This window comes from Camarhynchus parvulus, chromosome 9 (assembly GCF_901933205.1).
Source record: "Camarhynchus parvulus chromosome 9, STF_HiC, whole genome shotgun sequence".
NCBI classification, from domain to species: domain Eukaryota; kingdom Metazoa; phylum Chordata; class Aves; order Passeriformes; family Thraupidae; genus Camarhynchus; species Camarhynchus parvulus.
This window is the reverse complement of record NC_044579.1, coordinates 5,688,025-5,707,891: the sequence shown is the minus strand read 5'-3', so window position 1 is coordinate 5,707,891 and position 19,867 is coordinate 5,688,025. Positions and strand designations below refer to the sequence as shown.

General features: G+C 38.3%; 1 protein-coding gene across 8 annotated transcripts in view; it reads right to left on the bottom strand.

Annotated features, from left to right (window-relative positions):
- NAALADL2 (N-acetylated alpha-linked acidic dipeptidase like 2) overlaps positions 1-19,867 on the bottom strand; it is a 400,688-nt gene that overhangs the window by 8,476 nt on the left and 372,345 nt on the right. For all 8 annotated transcript variants that reach the window (XM_030954170.1, XM_030954173.1, XM_030954172.1 and 5 more), the window contains 2 exons: positions 18,006-18,099; positions 10,318-10,516 (listed from right to left, as the gene is read on the bottom strand). In XM_030954170.1, the coding sequence (XP_030810030.1) occupies positions 10,318-10,516; positions 18,006-18,099 (293 nt within the window). The remainder of the gene's footprint in view (positions 1-10,317; positions 10,517-18,005; positions 18,100-19,867) is intronic.

Here is a 19,867-nt window from a genome sequence, read left to right as displayed (position 1 = left end):
ATGCACTTTTCTTACATTTAGGAGTCTGTTTTCGTTCATGTTTGTAAGACATAAAATATGATTACTTTGGTAAATAAGTAAATGCACTCTCATAATATTTACATGTTGGGACTTCCATACACTGGTTATTCATTGTAGGACATAAAAATATCACAAAATCTTCTTCTCAGGAAACAGCACAAGAAGATTTATACTGGTTTGTTTATACAAATTTGCACCTCAGAAAATTTCACAGTGAACATGCAAAATTTTCGTTCTTCCTCTGAGATCCTTATCTTTTGATCTCCAATGGCTGTTCTCCTTTCCTCTCTTATTTTTTAAATATTTTTGACACCCACGTGCAGTTTTGTTATCTTACCTATTTTATTTCACAGCAGCATTGTGGCAGAAGGTTTATAATTATAAAATTATAGCTGCTGGCCAAGTAAGATCAGCTTTTATCAGGAGGAGATACATGCCCTGGTGAAGTGTCATTACATGTCATTAGAGCTGATCCACAGGAACCCTTTTTTTTTCCTACAATGCTCATTCCCTGCTGGACTGAATGGTGGAAGTTGCTGGGGCCATGGGATGGAACAACACACACATGGGCCAGAGAACATGGGGATGTGGCACCCAACTCTGCTGTAAATATCACCAAACTCAGCTGTAAATATCACCACTCCTTCACTGCCCTAAGTCCCCACAAACCCAACATGCATTTTCAAGCATCCTCTGTAATTGTTCCTAACTTTTGTTTCCTACACATCCTCCCCCTTTTCAGAGCCATCAACTGCCTTCCCTTTGTGCTCTCCTAACAGGCTACAAATGGTTCCACCAATCTATATTCCAGAAAGTGACATATTTAAAAATCATGGACACTCAGAGGTGAGTGTCTGCCTGAAAGGGATGTATCTGCATGTTATCAGCAGTTGATAAGCTGCAGGTAATCGAGATATCAAACCCAAATAAAGTCTGATCAACTGAAAGGCATTTCAAAGGCATCATTATGAGACAGTGGTAAACCAGACACACTCTCTCCTTGCTAGACACAAATTTATCTTGCATAAAAGACAGGCATTAGGACACCTCTAATTGAGTCAATTATGGCAAATGGAGGTTGTGGTAAATGCATGAACAGAATCCTGTTGGGACATGGACCACAAGGAGGTAATTATTCCAGGTTTGAGTACATTTTTGAGAGGTCAGTTTTAAATAGGGTTTCTTTAAAAAATTAATCCTGATTTTGGCAGCTCTGTGAAGTGTCTCAGTGCTTGGCTTGACTGCCTGCCAAATAAACAAAGGGAAAAAGAGAAGCCAAACTGGCTTACAAGATACATTATCTTTTATTTCCCTACAGTTCTCTTTGATTGCAGTACTTTTTAAAGGTAAGGGATGAAACACACTAATCTCTCACTGAAGGATCACTAAAGCCTAACCTAACCCTAACTCTAGCCTAAGTTTCAGCTTGATGCACCTTGACAACTTTAAATCTTTGTGAGGGCCTTGAGTGCACCAATAGCAGATTCCAAAGCCATGTAGGAGCATCCAGAATCCCAAAGAGAAAGCAAAAGATCTATTAAAGAATTTAATCCAAGAAAGGTTGCTTGAGGACTTTTTTATCACCAAAACTCAACATTCACAGAAAACATTCACTTTCATTTCTGCTCTGAAATGTGTAAGGAAACTATTCTTTTGATAATTAAATGTCTTCTGCCAACAGAGAAGACTGACATAAAGCTAACAATTGATTTTCTGATAATAGGACAGTGTTCTGCAATGGCTGAGAAATAAAGGGAATACTAAATCTTTGACAACCTGTAGCCAAACTTTTTCACGTTTGCTAAATAAACAATAATTACATCACTTCCTAATTTTTGTGACTTTTGATAGCAAACAGTGTCTAGTATAATATATAATAACCATGAATAAATGGAAGCTGGCAAGTGGCAGATCAAAAGAGGACTGATGTTCTGGAACAGCCTCAAGTAAGAATAATGGAGCTAAGAAGCCTGACTAGCTTAAAGACTGAGTTTGAGTAAAATCAGCCTGCAATAAAAGTGTCTATTTGCCAGTGCTTAATATCAACATTACCCTGCACTCACAGTTTTTCTCTTGGTGAAAATTTGCTGGGTTGAGAAGCTGATTTCTTTCTTGCTTTGGAGTAAACAAGATCAGTAGGTAAGGAGAATCCAATCTAGAGCTTCAACAGTACAGAATGACTTCACAGAAGTGAAATAAAAAGATAGAAATAGGATGCATTTGTTCTTCAGAAGTTGCAAGTCACCATTTATCACTACTAAAGAACAGTCCTCTAATTAGGCATAATTTTCTCTAAAGTTTCACAGACATTAATTAAGCAACTTGATGCAGAAATTCCTGAAGAAGCCACAGAACCCACTATCAGAGTCTTTGCCACAGAGCTTCCAAACCCTGTATGCAGCTGATGGAGAGTGATGTATACCCCATGGAGATGTAAAAATTCCTTGAAAATCCACCAGCACTTTTTCTGTCGTTCCTCAGAACAAGGACTCACATTTATACTTAAAAGATTGATGATGCATTGAACAAAATTGATACAACTGTATTTTAAAATGTTATTTGCTGGCAGCAACTGGTATGAAATATTCTTTGTTAAATTTCAAATAATGTAGCTACATTGTTGGTTACAAATGTAAGCATGTTGTTCTTTGAATGATTTATGCTACACTTGCTTTTCAAGTGAAAGAAACATATGCTTCTGTGAATGATTTGGAGGAAACTGTCTTTTAAGGATGTCTCAGTCTGAAACACTCAAATTCAAAGCAGATGTGCTACTATTTTGAAGAACTTGAGGGAAGTGAATTAATAAAATTATTTCCAAATGGCTCACAGCTGATGTTCTGATGACTTCATAGGGCTTTTTATTTAGAAATCATGTAAAACATCCTCTTCCTGAGGAGGAATCCCATTCCCAAACAAAGCAGCAGCCAGTGTCCAGTGCTTAATGCAGGAACTGGCTTGACCTTGATCTCCAGCTCTGATCCTGACTGGGTTTATCACCCTAAATAACTCTGAGCCACGTGACAGGAGAGCATCACCATAGGTCATTATCATAAGAGTTAACGAGAGATAAAAGAGTATGTCATAATACATAATACATCTTTAAAGAAATGCCTAAAGTTATATCATTATTACCTGCAGTGGCAGGTACACACATAAAATTAACACTTCTTTTAAGTCCCAGTTAAGGGAATTTTCCTGTTAATGATCTCATCAACACATTTCTGAGCTCTATTGCCTGGGTAATATGTTAGTGGGGGAATACTGCATATTAACTATTTGCCCAATGAATTCCATTTATTTTTATACTATAGTCAGGAAGTGTTCTTGGCTAACATATATGGTTGAAATATAACCACTCATATATGAGTGGTTCTTATCTGTCATGATCAAAAACGTGGATTCAGATATTTCTCAGATCTAAAAAATGTTACCAGTCCTACTGTTTATAATAAATATGAAATAATGTATACAGTATTAAGTTTCTGTCGGATTTAATAAATTATTCAGAATCTAATACTTTGTATAGCTTCCTGAGATCACAGCAGATTTTTTTTTCCTGGAACTAAATATTCTTGCCCTATTTAGCACCATAAGTGCAGACCAAGCAAGATCTGCCAGCAAGGGACATGGAGTGGAGTTGCATGCAAACCACAAGACTTGCTGGAGGTTGGCATGAGAGCTCTGCACTGAGCTCACAGAACAGCTGTGCCAGGGCTTTTACAGTCAGCACAACAACTGCTGTGAAATGGGCTAAAACATCCAGTAAGGACACATATTAAAATAAATGGTATTTTACAAAAAAAACCCAACCCTTTTTTTTCTTTTTTTGCAAGGCCAAGACTATGCACATTCATGGGAAGCATGAGGAATATTATTTCCTGGACACAGTCTTGTCTTCAGGACAACTAAGGCTGGGTTAAATTACAATATAATATTTACTGGATCACAAACATAATGGGTCTGATGTATTGTACAGAGAGAACTCTGCAAGTATACAAATCAACCTAATTAAAAAGATGGAAGAAAATTAATGGGAAGTACGTAGAGGAAAAATAAATTAATATATGTAAAACCAGGTTTCCCTTCATATCAGGGAAGTGAGAAATCTGTTTTCAAGCCATGACATAATCCCTGATTACAGAGGTTTTCTGCTTTTGCAGGTGTAATGAAAAGATTTTCATGTTCCCTGTTTAAATAAGCTTTAAAGTCTGCCATAATTACAGCTCTGCAGATGGCTAATTCAGTAGTATTTATGCAGCAAATGCTCTTTAAATAGTAAAAATTTACAAGACAACAAATACAGTCATTAATTCGTGGCCATTACATGTATCGGTGATTCCAAAGGAAAAAACATCCCAATTGCCACTCAGATGGATCAGGTGTTTTGAGTATGACTATCAGTCACTTTACTGCATCTCCTCAGTATTAAGAAAGGGCATAATTCAGCATCATTATCAGTCATGAGAAAAATAATAACCAATAGCAGGAATTTGTAAGAGCATTATCAGCCTAGTAAATGCTACTGGTGTGTGCTAGGATAAGTGTGCTGCTCCATGATTACAACTGCAGAGACCACAATCACACTGCTCAAACACTGTAAAGTTCAAAGGAATAAGGCAGAAGAAAATGGGAAGGCGTTTTGGGTGTAAAAAATACGTTTGGACAAATGCTTATCAGAGAGAAGGGAGCTGAACAACAACTGCAGAACACCAGAGAAGGATTAGAGAAACAAGTAATGCCACTGTTCGCAACTCCATTTATAAGCCGTGAAAAAAAAAATCATAGAAGAAAAGGAGTTGCAAATTTGAAAGATGCAAAATATGGGGGTCAAAAGTAAGGAAGGAAATCATTGCTGTGTTGGAAGACAGAAATTCATTTATTCTGACTGAATGGCAAAATCTGAGGTAAACTATTCTACATCCTTTTCTTCTCTCCCAACATAATTCTAGCATTGTATTTACAAATTGCACATGGCAGATAATAGAGACAGAACATTATCTACTGCTGCCAGCGAAACATGAATTATTTCAGTATTTCCCATACTAAGGATCATTGACACTGTATCAAATCATTCTCTGTTCCACATAATACAAAGCAGAACAATAAAAATACTCCATGCATTTGGTTCAGGTCAGTCAAAAAACATCTCAAATATTACTACAAAGGAGACAGGAATGCTTTCTACTTAAAGTCATATATGAAGAATTCAAAATGAAAAAAGAGACCTCCAGAGTTTATACAATGAGACAGAACTACTGTCTTGGGTAGAAGCTCTGGGCTGGGGTTTTATTTTGCAGGTGACATTGCACTCCATGTTTACCCATGTTACTCTTTAATATTAGCAGGATATTTGCATCTTTAATGCTCATCCTCTGTAAATCCAATGAGCAGATTGTTTACATGTGGAGATATAATAAGCTCTTTAATTTTCCCACCAAACATATCTCTGGAAACTAGACTCTTAGGGCATGTGTATTTTGAAACCTGAGAGTCTGCTGCAGTTTACCAGCAAAGCAGAAATAAATCCTGTAGAATATACACATGTCAGGAATGTACGTAACAAATCTCAATCTGAAAGGAAAATATTTGTTCTGGTGAACAACACACACTTGAGTGGCAAGAGTTCAGCAGCGATGCAAGTTGCCTTTTTTGAATGGTACTGAAAACACTTTTTGACTGTTCTTTCATTTAATTATGTCAAATTCAGGCTGCACAATCTATCTTTGCTTACTGCCAGTATTTTGTTCAGTGCATTAAAATGCACCATTTGTTGTAACTCTTTAGCCCAATGAAGTGTTGATGTCACACTTGGGTATCTGTGATCAAAAGAAGCAAAAGGAAGAAGTTTAACTGATACAAATGAGCAATAAAAACTGCTGGAGGTCTTTGCTGAACACACAGATTGCTTTCAAAATCCTTGCTTTTCACCTACTTATTACTCAATTCACTCAATTACATCTATTAGACAAAGCACAACCATCCCTGCAAAAATTCCATAAATAGTGGTGGCAGATGCATAGAGCCTTAATGGACAGGATAAACTTGGCAGGCTAAGATAAAACATGTAAAGAAAGATTTTACACATGTTGACTTTGACTTTTTTATAAAACTGTTAAAAGAACTGTCAATCAGGACATAACTGATCCTTAGGCAAGGGTCTATTAAGAATAAAATGCACCTAACTGGAACAGAAATGACAGCCTGAGTCCTTCTATGTCTCTTTTTGGCTTTAATTTTAAATACTGAAGACACAAGCTGTGATTTTAATGACTCTCTTAGGTTTGAAAATTTTGGGGGGAGCATCCCAGGGGATTCTAATTCTGCATGGTTACTACTGGATTCATCTGGTATCAACAGCACACCTGAACATTAGATCTGAAGCTGAAGGAATGTGACACTTTCAGTGAGACTGAAGATCTCCCTGCACTGAGTGTGCCATGCCTGATACTCCATGAAGTTTGCTTTATTATCTCGTTTTTTTCAATATTATTGTGCACTGGAGAGCTCTGCCCTTCAACACAGGGGGAGGCTCTCTGTGAGCAGCTAAGGAGTGAACACACAGACCTGACAGATACATCAGGCTGACAGGTGGCAGAAGCTGTGGGAATCAGTAAATATAAGAAGTACAACAAAACATACAATAAACAGGGAGAACCCTCTTACTGAGCCTAGGCAAACACAAGATTTGAACTCAGTTATTTCTGAACACCAGGAAGATCCACACTGTGTTGCTATCCCTGATATTGGTGCCAGTGTTTTGGTCAGTATTTCTGTAGAGGGAAAAGCATGCAAAAGCACGACATGATCAATATTTATGGAATCTTTTTATGGCTCTGGTGAGGCTGACCATCTCATGGAGAGGACAATATGCTTCAATGTTGTTTTTTTTCCCTGTACAGTGCCTAAAGTAACAAAGCCTCTGTTCTTACATTTACCTTGTAGATGCCACTGCTGTGTAATCTATGATTATTACCTTTAGTAGCAAAATATGATCATCAGAAAACACACAGAAACGTTCCATACAAGTATACATTGAAAGAGTGGAAAGCAAGAAATGGCTAAAGGTGAGAAACAGATTTCTACTGATTATTCCTTTAAAATAATGGCAAATTATAAATCCAAATAATTATCGGTATTATGGTTACGCTATGAGAAACAAAGCGAAATAAATGAAAAATACCAACAGCAATCCTATTTTATGCCTAGAAATTTGTTCTGAAAATAGAAAATGTACCCAGGGTTACCACTGGGAATCAAAGAAATACTTCAGGTACAACAAAACTCAGCAATTTTCTCCTAACCCCAAATCAAGTCCCAGGGTAACTTTTGCAAAGCAGGATATTCCTCAACCTATTATTTTTCATTCTGCCTAAATTTCTGGATAAGTCTAAAATACCCTGATTAAAGCTGTACTTGTGTATTTCCAGCTCAGCTGGAAATAGAGATCATGGGGAATGTGCTGTTGTCAAATTTGCAGTTCAATGTCAGGAAGTTCAGGTAAGAGGAATGAGCTTCAAAACTACAGCATTTACTGTATTGAACAACCTGCCAATGTCAATCATGATTACTGAAATTTAGTCAAATATCCTAATCCAATTATTAAAAAAACAGTAATTTGAAGTCTGCTAGTAAGTCTGATTATATTACTTCTCATTATAGATGCAAAATGTATCAATTATGCCCAAATATTGCCCTATGACATTGACTGGAATGAGGCATTTATTTTTTTAAGGATCTATATACAGTAAAAGACTATAGCTAGGGGAATGTGTGTACCAACTATAGAAAAAAAAAGATATATAAAAGATGTATCAGTTCCCCTGTAGTGGAGAAGCACAGGAAGGTTGCAACACTCCCGCAATAAAGAAAAAAAAACACCTTTCTTTTTAATTCAAGTTCTAGGACAGAAAACACAGTATAGATCCAGAGAGCTGTGAATTAGGACAAACACAAGGCTAAAAATGATGCCTAAAACTTCAGCAAATTTGTCAAGTGCTTTGATTGAGGTTGAGAATATGAGTCCAAATGGGTATACAGGAAGCAATCATTTTTTCATGAAGAATACGTCCTTTACTGTGCACACAAATTCTTCCTTCAGAAGGCTGTAAATTACAGTATTTATGGAATCTTAATGATCTAAACACAGTTGGAGCCTGAAGGTCAAGGCTGCAAACTGCATCCTAAATTTCTGTTTACAGATGAAGCACAGTATTTATTGCTGTACTGCTTGTGCTGCTATAGTTAAAGGGCTGCCAGCATTTCCATTATAAACCACTATTTCAGGGGTTTATAACTTGCCTATCAATCTTCTGACTGGGATGAAACATGGCATACAAGGTCCTGGCTGTGAGACTGATTTTTTGGTTTGTTTTCTTTACAAAATGACAAAAAGAGTAAGCTTAAAATTTTACAAGCAAAAAAAAAAGTGTATTAGGCTTTTCAAGTATTTCTAGTGTTCTCGGGACACAATTATATCTTCAGAATAGAAAACATAGTCACATAACTTCATCAACTAATAGAAGGACTTTCAATCCCTAAGAAATGAAAAATAATCTAAACAAGACTTAGATGCTTTTTATTTTTTAATTAAGCAAATGTACTTCAGATTTTAAATGGCAGCAAAGGATATCAGCACCCTAACAGTGTCCTTGGTTCTGTTTATCTGTGTAGATTTGCCATTAAAGGTAACAATTACACACCTTGGCACTGTACAAAGGTTGTATTCTTTTTAAATGAACATCTAAATGATGACACACAAGGTGTCCTTTACTGTTGTATATTCCAGATGATGTCAGGTAAATTTATTCAGAGTAAAGTCAAAGCCAATGTTTTCTCCTAGTCTTGGAAATCTTGTACTGTTAAATCCTGTATCAAATTTAATTAAATTGGAGGGCAGCAAGTACAACATTTTCACTTCCACAGTGTCTACTTTGCCAATGTGAAAGTACTTTTGCTCTGTACTAAAGTACTGTGGAAAGCAGGTGAAAATTTTGTTACATTATGTTTGCATATCTAGTAATTACATTTTGGTAAATAACAAACTTAATAATGCAAGCACTGCAAGAACCCTCTCCTTATAATCTTAAATTTTGATATAATTTATTTTTACAAATAAAGAGCTGGGCCAGATTCAACAATGTTGAATGTTGCTGTTGCAATGCAACACATAAATATTACATTATTATTAAACAGGTTTTTGGCTCCTTTGCAACACCATACCAGTTCAGACAAGACAGACAGCACTGCTAAACCTGGAATATCAGACTTTATCTAATCCCATTTTGGCTTATTTCTTTATGTTACAAATCCAGTCACAGCAGGAAGGAAGTAAATTAGCCTCTCCCCAAATATAATTACTCTATTTCCTTTATTACAGCTGTAGGGCTTTTATTCACTGACACTTTTGAGCTCCCCATAACTACCTTGCTTTTTTTTCCCCTTTGCTTTTGTTAAAAGATTACTGCATTTGTTTTATACCATTGCTAATAACTGGAAGAATCCCTCCTGTGGCTGGAGCTTTCTGCTTTCCTTCCTCACCTCTACCACTTGTCTCTTTGATGCCCACTTTTACACATTCACTTGCACGAGACACTGGAAATAATTTTCCCCATCAACTGAAATCAAAGTACAGTTTTGCTACTTTAGTTGGTTCTGGTGAGAGACAGAGACCTGCAGACTTCTTAGAAAGTAAAAGATGGGATGACTACGACATCTTAAAACCAACCTGGGTAGTGCAGCTGAATACATATCAGAGAATAATTCCAAGCAGAGACAAGATGTTATGAACAGTAACTGACTCAGGCCTCCTCATTAACTGGAATGTACTGCCTTTAACTCGCTGAAATGCATCCAAGAACGCTGCTATATAATTAAAGATGTTAAATAATGCTACACAGTATCTTGTATAATTCTGAATCTTCAGTGAACTGTACAAAGTTTTAAATAAAATATAGGTGGAGCTTGTCAAGCAGTATTAGACTTCAAAATATTTTCTCCTTCTGAGAGCTTCCTGTACCATCTGACACACGTTTCTGCCACGCTGCCTGGGCTGCCATCACACCATACGTCTGTTAGCAGCAATGTCATGACAGAAGTGCTACGCTGCTGCATTCTAATGACCCCTTGCATTGTAGTGAATTAATGTTTCCTGCAGAAAGGACGTGATAGGAAAAAAATAGCTTTAATTCTGGGTACTCACTGACGTTTTCTTTTTAAAGACAGCTCTGCAAACCAAGCAGTGGTGAACACCATTTTAGCTCAGCTGCAGAACGTGTGGAACACAGTGTACCGTACCTGTAAAGTCCTGGAGGAGCTTGCTGGAGCAGGAAGCTTTTCTCCAAGCCTTGCAGCACATCATTGAGCATCCTGACTCTGACAGGAGCTCGCTCCTGGGGGTCATTGGCCGGGCGCATCTCGTCCGACTGGAACAGCTCCGCCGTGTCCCTCAGCCGCGATGCCACTGCCAGCAGCTGAGGGACGCCTGCTTCATCACCTGGGAGCAGGGACAGCAAGACAGTCACCAGTGATTCACACACCACTTATTACTCTTGCTTCCAAGTCAAAATTAATAGTCCAATTAAAACCTGAGCCTCTCCTTCCCCTGTGAGCAGCACAAACGGGTCAAGGGAAGCCATAGATCATTCCGTGTAACCTCTGATCTGCTCTTCAAAGATCAATTTGGGCTCTGATGCTTTAAGATCTAATAAGCTGTGAGGAATGATTTTTGGGGTACAGCTTAAAATCTAGCATTGGAAAAACAGGCATGCAGGAAGCAATGGTTATAAATCAAGAGCTACAACATTTCCTTCTGAGACTGAATTTATTCAATGCCATTTGATGCTGTTGCTCTTGAATCTGAAAGCTGGTGCTTGGATTCCATAATGACTGCTATATAGAATATTTTAATATGCAGAGTTTAATTGAATTTGATTCAACATTTTAGAATCTTAGAGGTTAACAGCAATTGTAGAGGGTTATATGAAATTGCTCCTCTTAATCACTTAAGTCATATGCCAATGAGCCAACTTTAATTGATATCCTAATGCATATTCTAATCCAGTCAATATTTTCAAAACTTTTTAACTTGGAGTGGTAACTATTGCTTTGTTAGCAACCCCACTCAGACAGCAAAAGAATAAAATCACCTAGGAGCACACCACAATTTCAGTATTTCCCTGTTCATAGTCCAGAAAGAGAAATGTGAATTGGAGCGCTGTGAATGTGCAGCCTCCTCCCACCTGCAGTGCAGGTGAAGAGTGTGGCTCCTTTCCCAGTGTGTGCATGGACTGCCTTCATCTTTACAAGCTCATGGAGAGAGAAAGCAGAGCCTGAACCTGATAGAAAGTCAAAAGCAGTATCAGTCAGCACAAACATTTCCAGGATGCAGAAATTCTCTTTAAGGCCAAGATTCACTTCACCTATTGACAAGAAATCCAACTATGCTTAGATCTTTCAAATAATGCCTTAATCAACATAAACCATGCTGTTATAGGAGCTGTCTCATCTCCACCTGAATGCGCAAACCTCAGGGAGTTCTGTACCTTAGTGACTGAGATAATTAAACAAAGAAAGTGGTTCAGGACTCAAGCTCAATGAATTTTCAACTTCCTTGTCTAAGATACACATGGAAAAATCACAAATAGTAATTGGGGAACACTGACATGGTTTAAGCTCAGCTGGCAAGTACCATGCAGCTGCTTACTCACACCCACTGGCTTCCCTGATGGAATGGGGAGAAGAATCAAAAAGTTAAAACCAATGGGCTGAAATTAGAACAGTTTGATAATTGATACATAATGATGATGATCATAATAAAAACAGTAAAAATATAGCATCAAAAAGGGAGAAAACCTAAAGAGAGACATAAAACCCAAGACAGACAAGTGATGAGCAATTCTATTGGGCTGACCATGTTCAGCCTGGCCCCAGCAGCAATCAGTCTCCTTTGCCACCTCAGCTTAAACAGAGCCTGATTTCTCTGGTATGAAATACACCTTTGGTCAGTTCAGGTCAGCTGTCCTGGCCATGCTCCCTCCCAGCTTCCTGTAACTCCTCTCTGGGAAAACATGGGAAACTGGAAAGTCCTCAGGGTAAGCGCGACTGAACAACAACAGAAACGTCAGTGAGTAACCAACCTTCACCTCATCCTACATCCACAACACAGTACCAGCTACTAGGAAGAAAATTAACTCTACTCTAGTTAAAATCAGGACAAACACCAACCCATTTCTCAAATTATTCATGGTTGGAGTCTGAAAGGTGAGCACACGATAGGGATGAAAAAGCAAACAGGTATAACTAAGAAATCCAAGGAAATGCCTGAATATAACCCATTCTCCCTCTCATATGGAAAAAGAGACTTGCTATTGGATACATTCCAGCACAGGAAAAGGAGTTCACAGATCCCATATACTTCTGTCATTCAGCTGACTAGCACATTCCAATCTAGCAAAACATGAAATGATCTGGAACACACAGAGAGACAAGATGCTGGTGTGAGAGAAACTGTCAGATCTCCTGAGATATCAAGATGAATTTCAACAATGAACAGAAGCTCTCTGGGGGAACAGGAATGTGAGAAGATGGTTTATGTCTGCCCTGGTTTGGGACAAGGTTCCTTTGCTAATAACACTTGACCAATCCGCCTTTCCCTAAGCAGAATGGATAACAGGTGTGCTGGAATCTTGATATAAAGGGTTGGTAACTCTCTGAGTCTGAAGTAATTGAAATTCTAATCAAGTTGATGGTTGATGCTGCATAAAAATATTCTTCAAGCATATAAGCTTGCTACATTTAAGATATTTGCAAAATATCATTATCCTTAATTTCCAAATCTTTGGCAAACATCCTGTGCAACTGAAGAACTTCCCATTCCCATGTATGTAATGCAGGCACCATGCACACCTTACCCTGGGACTTGTGTCCATATGGAAGTATTTAAATTCATCCTGTTAGAAAGAATCCTTTGGTTTCAGCAAAGCACTTTGTATTCCAAGCAACATAAAACTTATTATTCTGAATCTTATATAAACAATTGCAAAGGCCAGCTTTGCCTTTTCAGTAGGGAAAGTGAGATAAAGGGAAAACCTATCTTTCTGTATTTGGAAATGAAGCCAACTAGACCACCCTTTTAAACACAAATATCCTGTAAATGCTCTCAGTTGTTCTCCACGGCCCTTGAACCAAATCTCTGTTTTACACTCTAAACCAGCACTTGTTAGAGAACACACACCCAGGCCCTTTTCAAATGGTTCAGCACAAAACCTGCAAGGATGGGCAGCGTTACCTCAGCCAGCCAAGGACAGAACAGGCATCACCACACACTGAACTGCACCACCAAGGGAAACTGATTTATGCTTTTCTCAGGCTGAGAAGATGGGAATGGAAGGGCAAATGATTCTCCAAGAAAACCCTGCATTAACTAATAATGTCTTAAGCACCTTGTGATGCTTTTACAGAGAAAATCAAGCACAAGTGTTACCTTGTTTAAGAGAAAACAATGTCACATTATTTTATTTTGTATTCATTGTCCTTTTGTCTCCAATGAGAATCATGATGAATCATCCAAGCTAGTTGTTTAGTTGCTACAAAAATAAAATTGCAAACACAGTAAAGTGACTCAAGAGCATGTGCACTCTTGATCAGGGGATTACACTGTTGAATTTCATTGCATTTGCTAAATGCAACTGGATCTTATTCAGAAACAAGTTACACCAAACAGATATTTTTACAGACACTGAATATAACAGCCTTTCCCTCTGTAACTGATTACTCTTATGAAAAAGCACAGCTAGAGGCTGAACAGTTTTAAATTCTGTTTGTGCCCTCTGTTATAAAAATACTTGCCTATGAGTACTTATAGGAAAGGGAGCACAGACAAATCTGCATTTTAAGGCATGATGCTTGTTTAGCATATATGTGAACATGTGTTTGCATGTAAGAGAGAAGGGAAATTGCTTCAGGTTTTGATTAGCTTGCAAATTCTGAATCAGTTATCATGTGCTGCTGTATTCACTAGGAAAATTTTTCATGCTCTGTAAAATAGGATAAGCAGACCTGGCAGTAGAAAAATCTGAATGGGAAAGCTTTGTAGGAGGCACCCTAAAGGGGCAGAACCACAAATCCACAGTGCAAAGGATATGTTGCCATCAGCTTCAATTTTGCTACCATGACTGCCATAGCCCAAGTAAACTCATCTGGTGTTGCTCCAAGCCTTTTTTCAAAGAAGTTATGTTAAAGAGGAATGTTGTGACATTTTACTGTGTGCATGTCAATACAGGAGCCTGGAGAAGGGCAGGCTCCAGGGAGACTTCATTGTGCTCTTTTAATACTGAAAGGGGGATTTGTAAGAAACTTTGGGACAAACTTCTGAAATAGGACAAGGGGTAAGGGTTTTAAACCAAAAAATTAGATTTAGACTAGGTGTAAGGAAGAGACTTTTTACAATGAGGATGGTGGAACACTGGGTTGACCAGGGAGGTGGTGGATGCCCCATCCTGGAAACATTCAGTTCCAGCTTGGATGAGGCTCTGAGCATCTTGATCTACTGGAAAATCTCCCTAATCCCTGGATTGGACTAGGTGACCTTTAAAAGGTCCCTTCCAACCCAAACCATTCTATGATTCTATGAAGTTACCAATGACTTTGTACAGAGCTGCTGAAACTTAAGGCCTACAAACACAGAACAAATGTTCATCCTTGCCCTTCAGAACTAAATGTTTGTCCATGGAAAATGCCTTTTTCCATGACTGTCTTTTAAAGCCTGAAAAAAGGTACTAATACATAATAACCTTGAATGGATGCTGAAGACAAGATGCCAGTGTCTCATGACAAAAGAGATTTTTCTGTCTTACATACAGATTTGTTGCATTTTTCACCTCTGCTGCAGTCAAGAATAAAGGGTAGGAACAGTAAAGAGTGAAATTTTCTGAACATTACAGACAGGAGGAGAGAGTAATTCTGAAAAGCACCCAAAATGATCAGGGAAATACAGTCAAGCAGGTAAAATGATGCCAAGCTGAAGAGCAGCAGATAGCTGTAGGCAATGAGCATGCAGCCATCAAGTAAATGAGAGAGATAGGTTCCTCTATTGATTTTTTTCTAAGAACAGAGAGTTTAGCCTGATGTTTTGAAATGTATGGGTAGAGATAGGGCTGTGGAAAGTCACGCAGACTTCCCTGGGAATGAATTATTGTAAACCAGATTATTTTAAACTTCTGCTAGTGCTGCCTAGTATTATCACCCCAAGTACTTCAGCTGCAGTAACATCTGTAAAACATCCATTCTGGGAGAAGAAAGGGCCTAACTGATAAGAAGCCACACACAGCTGACACTGAGTCAGCCAAAGAGCTTTAAATCACAGCTCTTGCACTTCTGGAAAACCAGAAAGTCTCATCCACCCTCAATTTGTCTTCATGAGGCTCTCCCTCTCAGCCGGTGGCTATCAGAGATGGCTACAATTTGCTCCAGCAGCCTGTGCTGACAGCCACAAGTGGGGATCTCACCTCTCCTGCCTGGTGCTGCACAGGCGCTATTCAGGGCTGGGGCACAGACATCAGTTTTGAAAGGTTTGCATGAGTCCAAGTGAGTGCCAATAATAAATGACATCAGCTTCAACAGCACCCAAGTGAGGCACAACACCAACCTGGCTGACTTGAATTGTGTAAACTGGGTGGCTGAACTGCTGGGACAGTCTGGTGCAAAGGTACAGCAATGCTTTTAATCCTAAGGAGGTCCTGGAGAATCTCCACCATCAAAAACTGAAACTTGCTGTAACATACCCCAGATTTTAAAGACAGGCTAAAGGAGCACAGTGCTAAGAGCTTGAAGCAGTAAACACAAATATGTTCTGGATAAAAATGCTTGTATACATACAAATCACTTCTATACAAATGATTGTACATTTTTACTGGCACATACATACAAAGCATTTCTGAAGGAAATGTTTAAAAGCACTGTTTCTATCACTCACACACCAGATCTGACATCTTGTCTGCACCCTACCACAAAAGATTAATTGGATTTTCATAGGATACAAGGCCTAGCAAGATATTAATGTATTTGATTCAAGTTAAAATGAGTCTTGACTTTAAATGTATGGAAGGCACAAATCCCACACAGCTGCAAGGTGTAGCTAATGAGAATATTCTAAGCAGTCACTTATTTATGAATTTGTTTAAAATATCACATCTGTGAATAGGCAGGCAACAGCCTGACCAGCCCTGGGGACCTGGATTTCAGTGTTGGAACCCCCATCTCTCATCATTTATGACCACAAGGTTTCCTGTTAAACATCAGACCATCAGCAGAGGCAGAAAAATAAATCTCTCCAGCCCCAACCCTTTCTTTCAGATAAACCCAAAAGCAGTGGTTTGTTTCCAAGAGTTCTGGTGTGTGCAAGGGGAGAGAACACGTGTCACTTAACAGCCTCTTCCCCATCTTTCTGAAGAACATGCCATGAGCCATATGAACGTGCTGGGGATGACACAACCTGCCATCCACACTATCCTGGATGTAAGAAATGGTCTGTGAGGTGCTGAGTAATATCCCATGGAATTTAGCAGAGCTAACTGCACAGACACCCACCACATTACAGAGTTAAATCCTTTAGAAATGTAAATAAATGCAGTATTAACAAGCACCAAGGTATACACAACCTTTTGTGAGCACATCCAGGAGATGGCAAAAACAGTGACTCAAATATTTACACAAAATTTAACTTCAAGCATGTGAGAAAGTCCAATGGGTAATAAAATCTGTGTTCAAGGAATTGGCTGAACCAGATCCCAGAGGCACAAAATTAAGCCTAATGAACAAATATTTTACATGTCATGCAGATTTACCTTCACATTTTCTACATTTATAGTTTGCATTGAGTTGGAGAAGGAAACCGCTTACTAACACATTCCAACTTTGAACTGGAAAGTTTGTTCAACAAAAAATCTTTTGAAGAATGAATAAACTCATGAGCCACATAAAAAAAAAGTACAACTTCTCATTTAAGTAACTGAAAAAGGACCATTGTCTTAATGTTTTCCAAAATGAACATAAACTAATCTTTTATACAAGTCAAAGACAGACAAGACATGAAAGCCATGAGAAAAATCATTAAACAAAACTCCAAAGTGAACAGCTGGGAGAAAATTTATCCTGCTGGCCCTACAGCCCAGGAAATAATTTTCTCTCCCCTGAAGTGGTAGAGATAAATGATCTAACTGAAGTTGAGGGAAAAAAAAGTCAGTTTAAATCAACATGTCCTGTTACTCAAAATAAAGAAAAAGAAAGAACAATAGAAGATATCTCATGTTCAGTTGAAGGAATACCAGCTGAGCCACACTGCATTTGATGATCATCCCCTGCTGTGTTTAGGCTGAACTAAACCAATGTTTATGTGGCACAACAGAGCTAAAATTACTTGTCTTTTTAGATGCTCACTGGTTCCAGACCAATACTTGCCTCCTGACTCCTACATCTTCACAATGATGGATGGCAAAGATTAAAGAAAAGATATCATACTTCTATGAGTATGTGTTACAGAAAAGTGGTGCTTTATAGTGTAGGGAGTGAATGAAATGCAGGGGTAGCACCTGAAGATTGCAAAAAGTCTTTACATTTGAGATATGATCTTGCAATCTGCTGAAGAATATGTGAAGTTTGGGCATGATTTTATAGAAATGACTTCTCTATTTAACAGATCAACTTGAGAGTTTCATAAACCTATAAACAGAAATATTTTTCAGAGGTCTCAGGACAATACACTAACCTGTACTGCTTAATTGACAAAGTAACATCAGAAGAAATAAAAAAACTTTGTGGCTTTCTTTAGCACCAAAACTGTGTTTTATTCAGCAGTATATAATGGCCCTATTTAACTAGTAAAATCACTGGCTATTATTCAAGTATTGAAAATATGTATCAGGGATTAGATGATGATTTTTCCCCCCTGTAATAATGGAGAACAATAGTCCTCTAATGAAAATTACCTTTCAGACTGTTCTGAACTTCTAACGCGATGTCGAGGGCATTAAACGGCAAAACTGGATCAGTGGCAATTTGCAAAGTCACTTGTCCTGTTAGCTGAAAAATACAAAAAGACCCAACACCCAGTCAAATTATTTCCAGCAGATTTATATAGCCAGCACTTCTTCTGGAATAGCATATTTTTTCATTACATTGGATTTTCAGGGAAATAAGCACATATTTATGAAAAGGAATATGACCAGGACCATTGCCTTTCTGTACAACATTACAAAATGTTCAGGGAATACAATTTATAACCACACACAACAATTCTGTGCAGTGTGTCTTCTCTGGACTTAGAATGTTGCAGGATTCTCTGGAGGACCTTTTTGCTTTGTTTCCAAATGAAATATCTCAATACTCTAAACATGGGAATGAAGTTTACAGTTTTAGTTAGTTCTCTGGTCTCAGCTATTGGATTTTGAGAGTTTTCACAATCAAAATAAAGAATCACAGATATTAATAATCAGAAGTTCAAGCCTAGGGCTAAATGCAAGCTGGCCTGAAAAGCCACTGTCTTTAGAAGCGTTATGTGACAACTCGATGCACGCAGATGTACAACTCCCAGGCTGGATAGAGTACTGCTTTCTCTCAGGAACTCAGGGAAAGAAATTCCCCAAAGAGAGCTCTCAGTCCACTCCAGACTAGATGTCAGCACCTGTCACAAAAACTCAATGGCACGAATGCTTCTTTTTCAACAGTTCACAGATAAGGCAGGGGCTGAGAGGCCTGAGAGCTTTTTTCCGTTTACAGAAGGTCAGTTCCCCAGCTCGAGGCTTAGACATGCTACAGGGGCTGTGTATAGAAATACATCTTTCTGCTGAACTACACCTAGCTGTGATTAAACAGAGGATTTCAGTCTCCAGGCTGCCAAGTCCATCACTGTTCGTGGGAGCTATAAAAACACACTGACAAAAACATGCAAGAAACTTTCATTCATCTTCTTCATATATTGATATAGCAGAAAGGGAAAAAATACCTGTAAGGCTGTGCTCTAAAATGGAATGATGGCTGCAGGTGATGGTGACCATGTTGATGAAAATGTGGACTGAATAGAATCATATTGTACAATTCTTCCCAAGGTGTTGGGGGAGCAAGAATAATATCTATCCTTCAAAAGCAGTATGATTGTTTCTGTGCCAAAAGTAGCATTTTAATTTTACAATAGAAAGTAGCAGGAAAAGACAACAAGCCTCAGTAATATTAAAAACAATAGTACAGCAATTGAAAAGGAAAGCTATCTCCCAGGAAAGTGGATGAAAGCAGGGTAATATCAGAAATACAAGTTTCCTGGAGAAAGATTAATAGAACCTCACAACATTTCTCAGAAAGCACAGAAGAAATGACCTGGCCACAGACTGGTTTGGGTACAGAGACTGAGGGAATATGGTGTGTATCAGACTGCAGCCCACATCTGAGCACAGATGGGAAGTTATGGAGATTTACCTCCAGAGAAAACAGTATCACAGAAGGCATGAATTAAAAAAACCCTGCCTTATATAGAGAGAGGAAATTTAGGGAGGAATAATGTTATGTCAGGCCATTATCAGGAAAATCAATAGAGTGAACTTAAAGATAAAAAATACTATGTCTGGACAGCTGTGTGAAAGTATTACATAGTAACTTATGAAGAAACTTCCCAATTCCTCAGGCCATCAATGCTCAAAGGCCATTACATTATCTGTTAGTAATTATACACAAAAATTGTCTGGAAAGCACTAAAAAACACTGGTCTCCGAGATAACAGAGAGGTATTATGGAAAGACAAAAAATGAAGCTGTAAGGACAAACTAAAACCTGTACAAGACTGTACCTAAACCAGCTC